Genomic DNA, 14,734 nt, shown 5'->3' with positions numbered 1-14,734 from the left:
TGAATTTTTGTTTATTTAGGATACATTGTCTGAGAAGTGTGGTGTCAATATTAATACTGTTATAGTGCTTAATATCATAATTTTGTTTATATTATATGGTATTATTTTTATGGGTTTCTTTAGAGGAAGAACAAAGCAAAAGCAAGGGTTTTTTACCTTATGTATAACTTACATAATTTTTCATAAAAACACAAATTTATTTATCAGATTCTCAGCTGTTTTAAATAATCTGTTATGATATTTCAAAATTATAGCAACTAGATGTCCCTGTTTTTAGCTTCTGAGTAGAAAAATTATATCTTGTGATAAAATATGTATATATATTTAAATATTTAAATCAATAGGAACAAAATGAAATGCTATATTTTAACACTTAGAAATGTGGAATTCTTTTATATTCTGTTTTTTAGAAAGTGATACTTATCATGTAATGTGATCATTCACATAAATGCTAACCATTATTTAGGTGACATATAATGATAATATTTACCCTTTCAAAGTCCCTAATGAATATTTCAGCCTAAATCTGTTTTATAAAAAGATCTGGCTGTTTGCTTAGTGGGAATAGAGGATGATTATCTCTTTGCTTAGACACAGAAATACTTTGACGTTATGTTTTTAATTAAGCCATGCAGAAGATTTCTGAGGCTTTTAATGTTTGTATCTAATATTTATACAGAAAGATGCTGAATTTTATTTTTTTAATTTTTAAATTTTTTTAAGATGCTGAATTTTAAAAACATTACTTAGCTTACATATCAGAATTATTTTTAATGTAATTTATATAGTACAATATTAATTTGTTTAAAGAATTATTATTTATATCTATACTTTTCCCTTCATATTCTCTTTACCTCTTATAATCAGAGTTTGAATTTGATCAGATACTTTTTCTCAAATTATTTATGATACGAATTAGATTAGTACATATTCATATCTCAAATAATTGTATTGAAATATAATAAAAACTTTATGTATAACAAAAATATTATTGTGGACAGATCCTAAGGTGACTACTACTGATCTCTGCCTTCTGGTATTCACACATTATTGTATAATCCCCTTTCATTGAGTCTGGGCAGGACATGTGACTTGGTTCTAAACTAGAAAATTTAGCAAAGGTGGTGGGGTATCACTTCTATGGTTATGTTTAGTGTTTTGTGTGTGTGTACGGTGTGAGGATTGGGTCTAATCCTGTATTTTTCCAAATGGCCATCCAGTTGTCTCAGTACCATTTAAGACGATGAATATCTTTACTCCAGTCATTCAGAACACTATGCTTATCTTATACTACATTTCTAGATTTTTCTGGAATTTCTGGAATTTTGTTTCTGGAATTTCTCTTCTGTACCATTTGTCTTTCTATTTATGTACTGATGCCATACTGTTTTAATTTTATAGATGTTGAGTATATTTTAATGTCTTTTCAGTCTAGCTCCCCTCAAAGCTCTTCCTTTTCATTGCTGTTTCTAGCTATTCTTGTATGTTTATTTCTGTATATGAACATTAAGATCAACTTTTCTAGCTCCTTTAAAGCTCATTAGAATTTTTATTAGATCAAATTAACCATTGTCATTGAAATGAACTGACAACCTGATGATGTTGAGATAGCCTAATGAAAAATGAGGAATATCTTTCAGTTTATTTATATCTACTTTTGTGTTTTTCAGGCTGAATTTTATGCCTAAAATTTCATTATGTTTCCTCTGCAACTATTTATTTCCCCAGTTGTTTGTAAGCACTGGTGATTCTTTAAATAATACCTGAAATTAAAATACCAAAAATTGGTGTTTAAGCTCACTCAACTCATAATTATATATTTTGAAAATACTTTTGATACATTCAAAATTCTTTCAATAATTATTAATATAAAACCTTTTAGACAATGTATGTTTCTAATTTGCTTTCTTGAGTTTGAAAATATAAAAGAGAATGTCGTTTTTATATTGGACACCTTCAAGAACTCTATAAAGCCTCTGAGTTTAATTCTTAACAAGGTGGTGTTAATTCCTTATTTGTGTCAAAATTCTGAGCTTGAGTTATAAAAACCAGCAGAAGTTACTTCCGAAACAAGAGCATATAATTTCATCCTTCTGAGAAAATGTGTGTTTTGGAGAAAATAATTTTTTTTTTTTTTTTTTTTTTTTTTTTTGCGGTCCGCGGGCCTCTCACTGTTGTGGCCTCTCGCGTTGTGGAGCACAGGCTCCAGATGCGCAGGCTTAGCGGCCATGGCTCACGGGCCCAGCCGCTCCGTGGCATGTGAGATCTTCCCAGACTGGGGCACGAACCCGTGTCCCCTGCATCGGCAGGCGGACTCTCAACCACTGCGCCACCAGGGAAGCCCTGGAGAAAATAAAATTTTAAGTATTCCTTTTAAAAACTATATTATGTTGAAGGTAAACATGTTACAATAATTTCCAGTCCAATATATTATTATATAATTTGAATAAACTAATTATTAATAACAAAAATGAAAGCTTCATATCTTCCGTATTGGAAAATAGGTTTGTATTGGAGCTCTTAAAGTCAACTCATAGATAAATTAAAAAGTACTTGAAATCCCTTGTCATTTGTCAAAGTTATTCATCTTAGATTGCTATGTGAACTTGAAAGCCATCTATTTAGGCAGTAAGATATACAGGGAATACCATGCATAACACAGCAGGGAATATTATGTTGAATATTTTCCTGTTCTAAAAATAGTGTTGTGAAACCCATTTGCAACAAGTCAAGTTCACTTTTTGTGAGAGAAAAAGGAGTTATAACGGTATTGTAAATCAGTCCTTTATGTATATACTTGGTACAAAGTGATAGGATTTAAGTAGGTGAGTCTAAAGGAAGGGACAATAGTATAGGAATAATATAGATTCTGAAGTGCTTAACCTAGCAGTAATGAATATGATCATTTTCGAAAGCTAGAAAAACTACTATATAACACACATTTAAAAAGTAACTTTTGGAGAAGTCACAGAAAACCTAAGATTACCCCTAAGTTCCTTTTTTCCAGAGAATAAAGTTAGTGGTATAAAGGGCTATATATTTCTACTTTAATCTTGTAGTTACTGTAGAAAAGTATTTACTCTTCAACTCATTTTTTTTTCGTGGATGCAAAAAATTATCAAGCACATGACTGAAAATTGCATTCAGAATGTAACTGATTATTTACTTTATTATTCTCAACTGTTCGACCCTTCATTATTTAAAATATATATGTATTAAAATTATTTCTCAGTTCTAAGTAACTCTACTAAAACTAAAGACATTTTTGGAAGAATTTTCTCACCTTTTAAAATTCTGCATATAATTTAAATATTGAGTCACTTTATACAATTACCCTTGTGTACATTTTATAATAATTAAATTTGGATGGCGTTCCAAGAAGTAGTATTATGCAAAGCCAAGCTATATATCTGTTAGTCACTAATTGTCATTTTAATTGAATTGTAGAAATAAGGATTGAAAGAATATGGGCTTCACAAGTTTTCAAAATACTTATGATTTTCTCCCACTGCTATAGTTAACCATAATTTTAAAGAATTTAACTTAGAATTCATGAGTTTGAACGCTCATGTGTTCTTTCATTTTGTTATAATCTGCTTACATGAATTTAGAGTTTGAACTCCTGAATTTAGGGCTGGATGATTTAGAGAAAACTTTCCTCCATTACACAATTGAGGAGGTTTTTTTTTTCAGTATGCGGGCCTCTCACTGTTGTGGCCTCTTCCATTGCGGAGCACAGGCTCAGGACGTGCAGGCTCAGGGGCCATGGCTCACGGTCCTAGCCGCTCTGCGGCATGTGGGATCTTCCCGGACCGGGGCACGAACCCGTGTCCCCTGAATCGGCAGGCGGACTCTCAACCACTGGGCCACCAGGGAAGCCTGAGGAGGTCTTTTTAAAATACAGATTCATTGGTTTAGAAACTGGGGAAAGATATACTAATTTCAAAGAATACCAGAAGTAAGAAAAAGATGTGATTTATGAATTCCCACAACTTTTTCCCCCTACCTAAAAATGTCTTTAAATCTTTATCCAGACTTGAAAATTCTTCCCCATATTGTTAAGGGAGAATACATATCCCCCAAACTTTTATCCCATTCCCTATATTCCTCTTGTGTATGTTTGTCTTTTCCATTTATTTCTTCTCTCATGCATTCCCTTATATAGGCTTTCTACATTAATTTTTTTGAAGATTTGTTTTTAAAACTTCAATTAATAGTAGTTTTTAAGATGTTTTAATGTAGAGTTTAATTACTTTTTTGCTGGAAGGAAAAACATGAGGCTTTTGAATTTTGTTGCTTAATAGTAAATGAGATTTTTGTATTTCTACAGATGTGACTCTGAAAATCGCTATGTTGGTAATCCACTTAGAGGAACATGTTATTGTAAGTATTTGTATTTTTTATTTTAAATAGTTGGTTTGTTTTATTAGTTTCAGGTGATTTTGCAGGTAATAAAATTCATATTGAATAACTGATGTTGTCATTAATATGTTACCATTTCTATTTTTAAATCTTTTAACTCCATATATATTGCTAAGAAAGTCAATGTCTTCTTGCTATGTTCTCTAATTATATTTGGTGCATTTTTTTCTACTCTGAAGAGTAAAACAGCAATAGATCTTATTCTGAACATGCAACAAAATATAGAACTTGAGTAAACTCAGCTGGATTTTGATGTAATCTTTTTCATCATGATTAAATTTTGAACAGATAGAATTTTGTGATAGATTTTTCCGGGAGGCAATTTTGGTTATTACTAAAAAGCTGTGCTGATTTTGTACTGAAAGATCCTTTTATTGGGTAATGATCATATGGCAGATGTATGTTTAACTTTCAAGAAACAAACAATTTCCAAAATGGTTGTATTATTTTACATTTCCAGTAAAAGTGTATGAGATTTTTAGTTCTTCAGAATCTCTCGGTAAAAAAACCTTTTGTAGGTTTCATCATATCTTTTTTTAGGTAGACAATAATGTGTTCTGCAAATAATGGAATTTGATTACTTCATTTTCTCGCTGGATGCCTTTTTTTTTTTTTTTTGGTCTTATTGCATTGGTACCTCTGGTATCATGTAAAAAGATATGATAAGCATGCAATTATTTTTGACTTGTTCCTGATCTTAGAGGGAAAGCACTCAGTCTTCCACCATTAAGTATGTTGTAAACTTTTCATATATGCCTTTATTAAGTTGAGGAAATTCCCTTCTATTCCTACTCTGTTGAGTATTTTTATCAAGAATGGATGATTTTTATGTCATACATTTTTTCTACCTCAATTGAGATGTCCATAAGGTGTTTCTATTTTACTTTGTTAGTATAGTAATTTTAGTTTCAAAAATTAATGGATGGTATCACATTATATGGATATATCACTGTTTTTTGGTCCATTTACCAGTTGATGGACATTGGGATTATTTCTAGACTTTGGCTATTAGAAAAATGCTGACATTTAGATAGTCTATATACTTTCATTTTTGGGGGGTAGATCCCTAGGAGTGGAATTGGGAGGTTAGATGATACGCTTATGGTCAAGAAACTGTCAAATGATTTTATAGCATGGATATACCGTTTTACATTCCCACTAGCAATTTATATGTTTCAGTTTTTCTACATTCTCATCAATACTTTATATTGTCTATCTTTTTGATTATAGCCATTCTAGAGTATTAGTAGTATCTTGTGGTTTAAATTTGCATTTCTATTATGACTAATAACTCTGAGTTCAATTTCATGTGTCTGTGTCTTGAACATGTTTTGTTAGATATGTAAAATACTAATTTCCTAATACTTTTGTTGCTATTTCAAATAGTATCTTTTAAAACTACATTTTCTATTTGTTTGATATGGTAAAATGAACTTCATTTTAGTATACTGATCTGACATTCATAAAGGTCAGTGAACTCTGTTATTAATTCTAATAGTTTATAAATGTTTGATTTTTAAATACAGTTAGTTATATTACATACAAATAACTTTTATTCCTCACTTTTCCAATTTTTTATCCCATTATTGGGATGGTTGGGATCTCTCTTTCAGTGCTGAGTCAAAGTGATGGTAGTAGACATTACCATCAAGTTGAGAGTTTGCTATAATTTATAGAATATTCCCTGTGTCAAGTTAAGAAAATTCCTGTCTATATTAGTGTGCTGCAAGATTTCATCATGAGTGACTTTTTCCTTTACCTTGTTATATATGAAGCTGAATTAATAGATTTTCATTAATTAGACATCTTTTCATTCTGGGGTAAACCAAATGTAGTTATGATATATTATTTTTGGGGATACTGCTAAATATTATTTGTTTATATTTTATTTAGGATTATTTTCAGTATAAATGAATGCAGACTATATTTTTACATTATTTTTTTCTGATGAATTGACCTTTGAGTTGTTGTTTTTCTTTTCTAACTTCATATTGTGTAACTATGGTAATAACTTTTAAAGTTGAATTTGACAAGATTGCTGTTTTATTTTTTTAACGTCTTTATTGAAGTATAATTGTTTTACAATGGTGTGTTAGTTTCTGCTTTATAATAAAGTGAATCAACTATACATATACATATATCCCCATATCTCCTCCCTCTTGCATCTCCCTCCCACCCTCCTTATCCCACCCCTCTAGGTGGTCACAAAGCACTGAGCTGATCTCCCTGTGCTATGTGGCTGCTTCCCACTAGCTATCTATTTTCCATTTGGTAGTGTATATATTTTAAAACAAGAATAGTTAAAAAATATCAAGTGAACTTCAAAGGTTAGCTAAATTCAACTGAGATCTCTGGGTCTCGTGCTTCTTTATTGGTAGTTTTTTGTTGTTGTTGTTCATCTTTTTTTCCCCCCATGTTATAGCATTGGCTTTGGGTTTATTCATCCTTTCCACTGATTTTGTTTTCTAGTTCATCAGTTTTAGGTTTTGTCTTTAGTAATGTCCTTCTCTTTTATAGTTTATAATTGTTGTTTTGCCTACATTTGATATGTTTTCTTATTAATATTATTTTCTACATAGTTTATGGTTCAATTTTTATATTCTTTTTGTATTTTATGTAAGAATTTTCTTAATTTCAATTAAGTAAATCTTATTAAAACCATCTTTTAATTATGTTTTCTAATTTTCTTGACAATGCGGCATAAAAAGATTCCAAAACCTACTAAGGTATTTTTTAGCCTATGGGACATTTGACAGTGTTTGGAGGCATTTTTATGTATCACAAGTAGGAGTGGTTTGTGGGTCCTATGGACTTCCAGTGGGTAGAGGGTGTTATATATTCTACAATGCACATGAGAGCTCCTTAGAACAAAGAATAATCGGACCCAAAATTTCAACATTGTGGGGGCTGAGAAATCCTGATTTAGAGGTTTAATCAGATACAGATATGATTTTGGAGGAAACACTATTTCACAGGTGGGTTTGTGTTCTTCATGTAGCAGAAGTAAGTAATGCCTGCAAGTCTCTCTTTTTATGTTCTTAGCAGAGACTGATGCGCAATGTTAGATTGTAGTTGATTAAGAGTTGTAAGCTGGTATTCTAACTACTTTATTTCTTGATTGAAAAAATTCTGTAAAATCAAATTTCCTCATGCGAGGTATTTGCTTTCTCATTGGTACAGTCATATAGGAAAGGCATGATAAATGCTTTAATTTGTTTTTATTAATTACTGGTTTTCAAAATAAAGAACTGTTTGCTTAATATCTTTCCAAGGTGACAACTAGATTTGTTGTTTTTGTGTTGTAAATTTATGGACACAAACATATTTAATATGTTTCAATCCACTTGCAATTATTTTCTTTACTGATGTTTATATTATCTATTTTCTATGTCTTTTAATTGATCCTTGTTGTCTATATTTTCCACATTCATTTTGTTTTACTTCTCTCAAACATCCTGGATTTTATGGAGACATATTTTTGTCTGATTTCTTAAAATTAGATATTCTTAATTAATTCTTCTTGAATCTTTAGTGTTTCTTGTGTCCCAAAGGAGTAACTAGTTACAATTATGGACACAAGTAAATTACATTCCATTTTTTTAGGAATAATAAATATACTAATATTTAAGCCTTTTATATTTGAGACTAAGCTGATTTTTCTTTAGATCAGTGCTATCCAAAATAAATATAATGTAAGCCACATGTGGAATTAAAATTTTTCTACTAGCTACACCACAAAAATTAAACAGGTGAAATCATTTTGAGTAATATATTCTATTTAATTCAGCATACCTAAAATGTTATTTTAATATGTCACAGTATAAAAAATCATCAATGACCTATTTTTTTTTTTAGTTTTTCTTCTAGGTGTTTGAAATACAGTTTGTATGCTATACTAATGGCAGTCCCAATTCAAATCAGTCACATTTAAGTTACTCAGTAGGCACATGTGAATAGTGGCTACCATATTGGACAGCTCATCTATTATATAGGACTCTCACCCTTTTTTAAAAATGTTAAAAGGATAGTCATGAAGCACTAGATGGCAGTCTTGTCATTTGTTATGAGACCTTTAAAGTTTAATAACATTTAAAAGAAATGGTGTTAAAAAAAAAAAGAAAAGGTCAGTAGTTCTTGTAATAGTGTTAATGGAAACGATTCTGATTTTAAAGATTGGAGTGAAATTTAAAATGCAGGTCCACACTGTAACTTGAAGCAATTGAGTGCAATGTGGTGTTAATTTAATTGAATGTAATACTTCAGCAGTTATATCCTATAGACAGTCATAGTAGTTTTTTAAACTTCAATTTAAAACCCCAAACCAAATGTATTAGATAGTTATCATGCATCACATGGAATAAAAAGAGTTTCTAGCAATGATATCAAATTTGATTGACCTTTGTAAACATTGAAGTACTCCTCTTGGCAAATATGAAAAGTAGTAACCACAAAGTAGTATAGTTTCTTTTTTTCTTAAATGCTTTTTAAAAAATTGTAACAACAATTATAATGAAGAAAACCTTAAACACAAGATGAAAGACTCGACTATGAAAATGTTATATAGAGGGTATATTTCAATGAGTAGAATCAGAGTACGGAAAGTCACTTACTGAAATCATCTACTTTTTGCTCCTACTATGTGTAATGTCCACACTATCAATTGTATTTCAGTATATTTCCAAGTAATCTAACATATTTGGGTTTTTTCTCCTTTTACTCTGAACAATTACTATTTTACTTGATTTTCTCCTATTGCTGTGTAGAGTTCAGTGTGCAATTTTGTGATGAAAATAATACACTGCCTCTTTTAAGAGTAAGGAATTTAATTACTACTTTTATATTCAGTGTTCACCTCTACCACTCATCACATCTTACCTTAGATTATATTACTAAAAATCAAAATACTTATCTATTCATCTCACTGTAAACCCTTTAATTATTTTTGATTTATTTAATTAATGTTTGTCTTGGACTGAAAGACATTATTTATAAGCATATTATTTATTGAATTTGATTTTTTTCTTTTGTTTGATAAAAGAGAGATAATATTTCTAATAAGTGTTATTATAGCTGTAAATTAAAATAACAAATATCAGTCTTAATTTTATTACTTAAAATGCTATGTCATACAAAACAGTGAAAACAATTGAAACTTGAATTAACCTTATATTTAGTTTAACTATTCTAAAAGGTTCTCCCCTTTTAATATATACTGTACTTTAATGGTTTATGTGACTTTTTAACTAATAAATATAAATAGCAATTTAAATAGGGTCTGGTTGGTCCATCTGCAAATAGAGCAGAAGTGACCTTGATCAACACAGAAAATCTAAATTCTTATATTTCACAAATTGAAGACGTGATGGATTGAAGATTATCTGACAAAACATAAATGAATCACATGGTTGACATTTTAATCTTATTCTTTGATTCATGTGTTCTTATTACATTTTATGAAGCTTATATTCTAGTGTTTTAAAATGTTTATTTCAGAATTATTTAATATTTTAGCATATTAAAAAATGAAGGACAATACAGCACAATTATGAAAAAGTTAAAAATAACTGAGAGAGGGACTTCCCTGGTGGTCCAGTGGTTAAGACTCTGTACTTCCACTTCAGGGGGCACAGGTTCAATCCCTGGTCTGGGAACTAAGCCAAAAAAAAAAAAAAATAGCTGAGAGAAAAAAAATTGCTACTGAATTAACCTAGAAGAGAGATGAAAATTTATTTGGCTGTATACTTATAATAAAAGTGTTATATGATTCTGATTATGTAAATAACATAACACACTGTAAAAATAATTAAATAAAACAAAAAAAATTTAATGAGGAAAACAAAAATGTCTGAAAACCTCCCACCAGGGCTCCCAAGTGGAGCTGTGCTGTCTGTGCCCTCTGCAAAGATGCCCAGCTGTGAGGCAGAGTGGCAGCTCATCTCCTGAACATACTTTTCTCGCTTTATCTGTCTTGAGCAAGGGTTGATAGCTCCTTATTTGTATGAAGATGTTGAATGTGCTTTTCTTTTCTTTTTTTTACTTGTGAATTTGTTTTTATTTTTATTGGGCTATAGGGGATGGGTTGGGAAATATCTCTGCAAGTAATGCCGTACTAGGGAAATGTCCATTCTCATTTCCCTGGGGTAGCTTTCCGAGCTTTTTCTTTTTCTTGGAGCTGCTGCTCTTGCTGGCAGCAGCCTCTTCAGGTCCACTGCTGAGTGGCTTCTCCTTGGAAGAGAATTGCCTCTTTTTCTTGGGAAATGCTGAATGCATGTCTTTCTAAATAACTTATGTCCTGAGAACGATTTTACATAAAAGGAGTAATAGCATATATAATATTCCTATTGTGAACAACTTTTTTCCACAGATATATAGCTCATTATTTAGGATCATTTATTAAATAAAACTGGAAAACCACCTGATTTTAAAATAGTGATAATACTAGTTAAACTTTATTGAGCACTTATTGTGCCAGGCTATTTTAAGCTTTTTACATTTATTAGCTTGTTTAATCCTCAAATGAGAAGGGTATGGTTATTTTTTTTTCATGTTTATTGGAGTACAATTGCTTTACAATGTTGTGTTAGTTTCTGCTGTACAACAAAGTGAATCGGCTATATGTATACATATATTCCCGTATACCCTCCCTCGTGAGCCTCCCTCCCACCCTCCCTATCCCACCCCTCTAGGTCATCACAAAGCATCGAGTTGATCATCCTCTGCTATGCAGCAGCTTCCCACTAGCCATCCATTTTACATTTGGTAGCGTATATATGTCAGTGCTACTCTCTCACTTCATCCCAGCTTCCCTTCCCCACGCTCTGCATCCTCAAGTCCGTTCTCTATGTCTGCGTCTTTATTCCTACCTTGCCACTAGGTTCATCAGTACCGTTTTTTAGATTCCATATATATGCGTTAGCCTACGGTATTTGTTTTTCTCTTTCTGACTTGCTTCACTCTGTGACAGGCTCCAGGTCCATCCATCTCATTTCAGATAACTCAATTTCATTCCTTTTTATAGCTGAGTAATATTCCATTGTATATATGTGCCACATCTTCTTTATCCATTCATCTGTCAATGGACATTTAGGTTGCTTCCATGTCCTGGCTATTGTAAATAGTGCTGCAGTGAACATTGTGGTACATGACTCTTTTTGAATTATGTTTTTTTTCAGGGTACTTGCCCAGTAGTGGGATTGCTGGGTCATATGGTAGTTCTATTTTTAGTTTTTTAAGGTATGCTTATTATTGCCATTGTTTTAATTTGAGGGAAAAGAGGCAGAGAAAGTTTAATTCATTTGTATAAGATCACATGGCTAGGAAATGTCAAAGCCAGTTTCAATCCAGGCAGCCTGGGTCTATACCCACCTCTGGATCTATACCACTCACTCTCAACCACAGGTAATAAAACTAGAGCAACAAAAATTCGCACTATATTTAACCTAAGAGTTGTTTTTATATGAATAAGGTAAAAACATCATGTTAAAGGAATGAAAACAGGGACTAAATAATTAAAAATTTAAACTATTTTCTCAAATGAAGTCTTCATATGAAAATATGCTTACAAAAATTGATATATAAATTTAATGCAGTTCTAATTAGAATTCATTCAGTTCAATTTTTTTTTTTTTTTTTTTTTTTTGCGGTACGCGGGCCTCTCACTGCTGTGGCTCCTCCCGCTGCGGAGCACAGGCTCCGGATGCACAGGCTCAGCGGCCCTGGCTTACGGGCCCAGCCGCTCCGCGGCACGCGGGACCCTCCCGGACTGGGGCACGAACCCATGTCCCCTGCATTGGCAGGCGAACTCTCAACCACTGCGCCACCAGGGAAGCCCTCAGTTCAATTTTTTGAAGAGTATGCATAGAATAAATTATCTTAAAGTTTATTTTATATGCTGCACTTTTAGAATATTCAGTAAAATTGTGAAAAGGAAGATTAGTGAGAAACTCCCACCTGATAGATATTCATACCTAGGGTAACTCTAACTGTACTGGTTCCTATTCTGGTATAGGACTCAATTAACAAAACGGAGTTCAGGATTAGATTCCTGAACATTTGGGAATTTATATGGCAGTCATTGTATTTTTATAAAAGTTCTTAATGACTTAATCTGCTTGTTCTAAAATATCCCAGACCTTACCTTAGATTGTGGCTTTTGTATTTACTATTTTTCTGCCTCAAATACTCCATCTCTAACTAATAGTCAACTCTTACCTAAAATAGAGTCCCTTAGGTATTACAGTAACTTTTTTTTTCCGTCCTAATGCACTGAAATGAAATTATCTCACTTGTTTGTTAACTTGAATGTGGGTTTTCTTTACTCATTAGAAAGAAAATCTGTGAACCCAAGACCTCCTGTTGTTGGAACCTATACTTAGAAAAGCCTGTGGCTCCTAGGAAGGCTTTCAGTAAATATATACTGGAGTACACATGTAAATTATTAACAAATGAATGAATACACATGTGTTGTGGCTGTATGGGCAAGTATTTTTATTGATAGGGTGTTTGACCAAAAATGTTTGGAGATCATGTTATAGGTTATCAAGTAAAAGTTGCTTTACATTATTTTTTAATTTATTTACATAAAGTAGTACAGCTTTAAGCACCAGCCATTCATTTAAATACAAATGAGTTTCAATCTTTGTTTTTCTACTTAGCCTGTGGAACATTTGCTACAAATAAAATTTAAGCAGTTTTCCATATGTCATTGCAGAATAATGGAAAGTTTAGCTACTTGGAGATACTATGAAGCAAAGGAAGGTGGCTTCTGAAGAGATCATGGTATATTATGTGAAAACCCGTAAATTAGAATCATTGACATAGAGGCATTGGTGATCATGGTCCATCCTCTTTTATTCATTGATGAAAAAAGTAAGACTCCATGGGTTGAAGTGTATATCCTAGGCCGCACAATGAGTCATTCAGAGTGTGGTTAATCACAAAGGTTCTGTGCTTTTTCTGTGATATTATATCTAGCAAGTGTTCCACTTGCAAAATTCCTGCAACAGATTTCGCCTTTGCAATTATTCTAAATGTTTCAAGTTCAATAGAAATTCTTAATTAATAATTGTAAGCATGGATAGTACTGTTCAGCAAGCAAGGAAATACTGTATTTATTGAATATTTATTATGTGAAAAACAATTTAATATTATCATTTAAAATGCACAAGGATGACATATTTTTTTCTCCTTAAGTTTTACTTACTTAAGAATTATAAATGTCATGAAGAACCTAGGGGTAAGACAGGAATAAAGACACAGACCTATTAGAGAACGGACTTGAGGATATGGGGAGGGGGAAGGATGAGCTGTGACAAAGCGAGAGAGCGGCATGGACATATATACACTACCAAACGTAAAATAGATAGCTAGTGGGAAGCAGCCGCATAGCACAGGGAGATCAGCTCGGTGCTTTGTGACCGCCTGGAGGGGTGGGATGGGGGGGGGTGGGAGGGAGGGAGACGCAAGAGGAAAGAGATATGGGAACATATGTATATGTATAACTGATTCACTTTGTTATAAAGCAGAAACTAACACACCATTCTAAAGCAATTATACCCCAATAAAGATGTTAAAAAAAATAAAGTTCTTAATCATAAAAAAAAAGAATTATACTGTTAGTGCTTGGAGAGACTGTCAGTTATTGGAATTGACTCACTTTTGTTTATTCATTCAACATATGTTTATTGACTGACTACTTTGTTGGACTCTGGGGATATTACAGAGAACAAAACATGTTCTGCTCCATTGAAGCTTATAAAGTTGTAGGGAAGATAGATATTGAACTCGTTATATAGTTACCTAGATATGATTGTCATAAGAACTCTGAATGAGAATTATAGATGCTTTGGGACTATATTACAAGAGATTACAAGAGAGCTTGACCTAATTTGTGGACCCGGGAGTAGAAGTGGGTGAAGCAAGAGAATAATGAAGCTTTGATGTGAAAGATGACTTGGTTAGTGGAGTGGTGATGGTGTGAGTATGGGAAGGAGTAGAATCAGCGGGGGGCAGCTTGCACAAAGGTCAGTGGCTGGAAAGAACATGGCATATGATATACTAATACTTTAACACACACAACTAGGTAAAGGGGGTTAGGGGATGAGGTGTGTGAGATATGCAGGATCAAATCATGTAGCACTTTATAGGACATGTAAGGACTTAAGAAAAATCTTAAGAAAAAAGAGAAGCCATTGAAGGATGTTAAGAGGAGAGTTAAATGTTAAATTTTAATTTTCAAATAATCAGGCTGCTTGCAGTATGTCAAACAGCTCGGTGAGGGCAATAGAGCATGAAAGGATCATTTTAGTTCATT

General features: G+C 32.3%; 1 protein-coding gene across 8 annotated transcripts in view; it reads left to right on the top strand.

The window, feature by feature from the left end:
- ATRNL1 (attractin like 1) overlaps positions 1-14,734 on the top strand; it is a 696,391-nt gene that overhangs the window by 213,194 nt on the left and 468,463 nt on the right. For 7 of the 8 annotated variants that reach the window (XR_013824301.1, XR_013824302.1, XR_013824303.1 and 4 more), the window contains exon 21: positions 4,331-4,383. Coding sequence is in view for 3 of the 8 variants with exons in the window: in XM_079900307.1 (XP_079756433.1) it covers positions 4,331-4,383 (53 nt within the window). In the remaining 5 variants the exon portion in view is untranslated. Of the gene's footprint in view, positions 1-4,330; positions 4,384-13,132; positions 13,221-14,734 lie in introns of those variants that run through there. The other variant, XM_079900309.1, reaches the window with a different exon arrangement.

Source organism: Stenella coeruleoalba, assembly GCF_951394435.1.
Source record: "Stenella coeruleoalba genome assembly, chromosome: 16".
Taxonomy (NCBI): Eukaryota; Metazoa; Chordata; class Mammalia; order Artiodactyla; family Delphinidae; genus Stenella; species Stenella coeruleoalba.
This window is presented reverse-complemented; position numbering and strand designations above follow the sequence as displayed.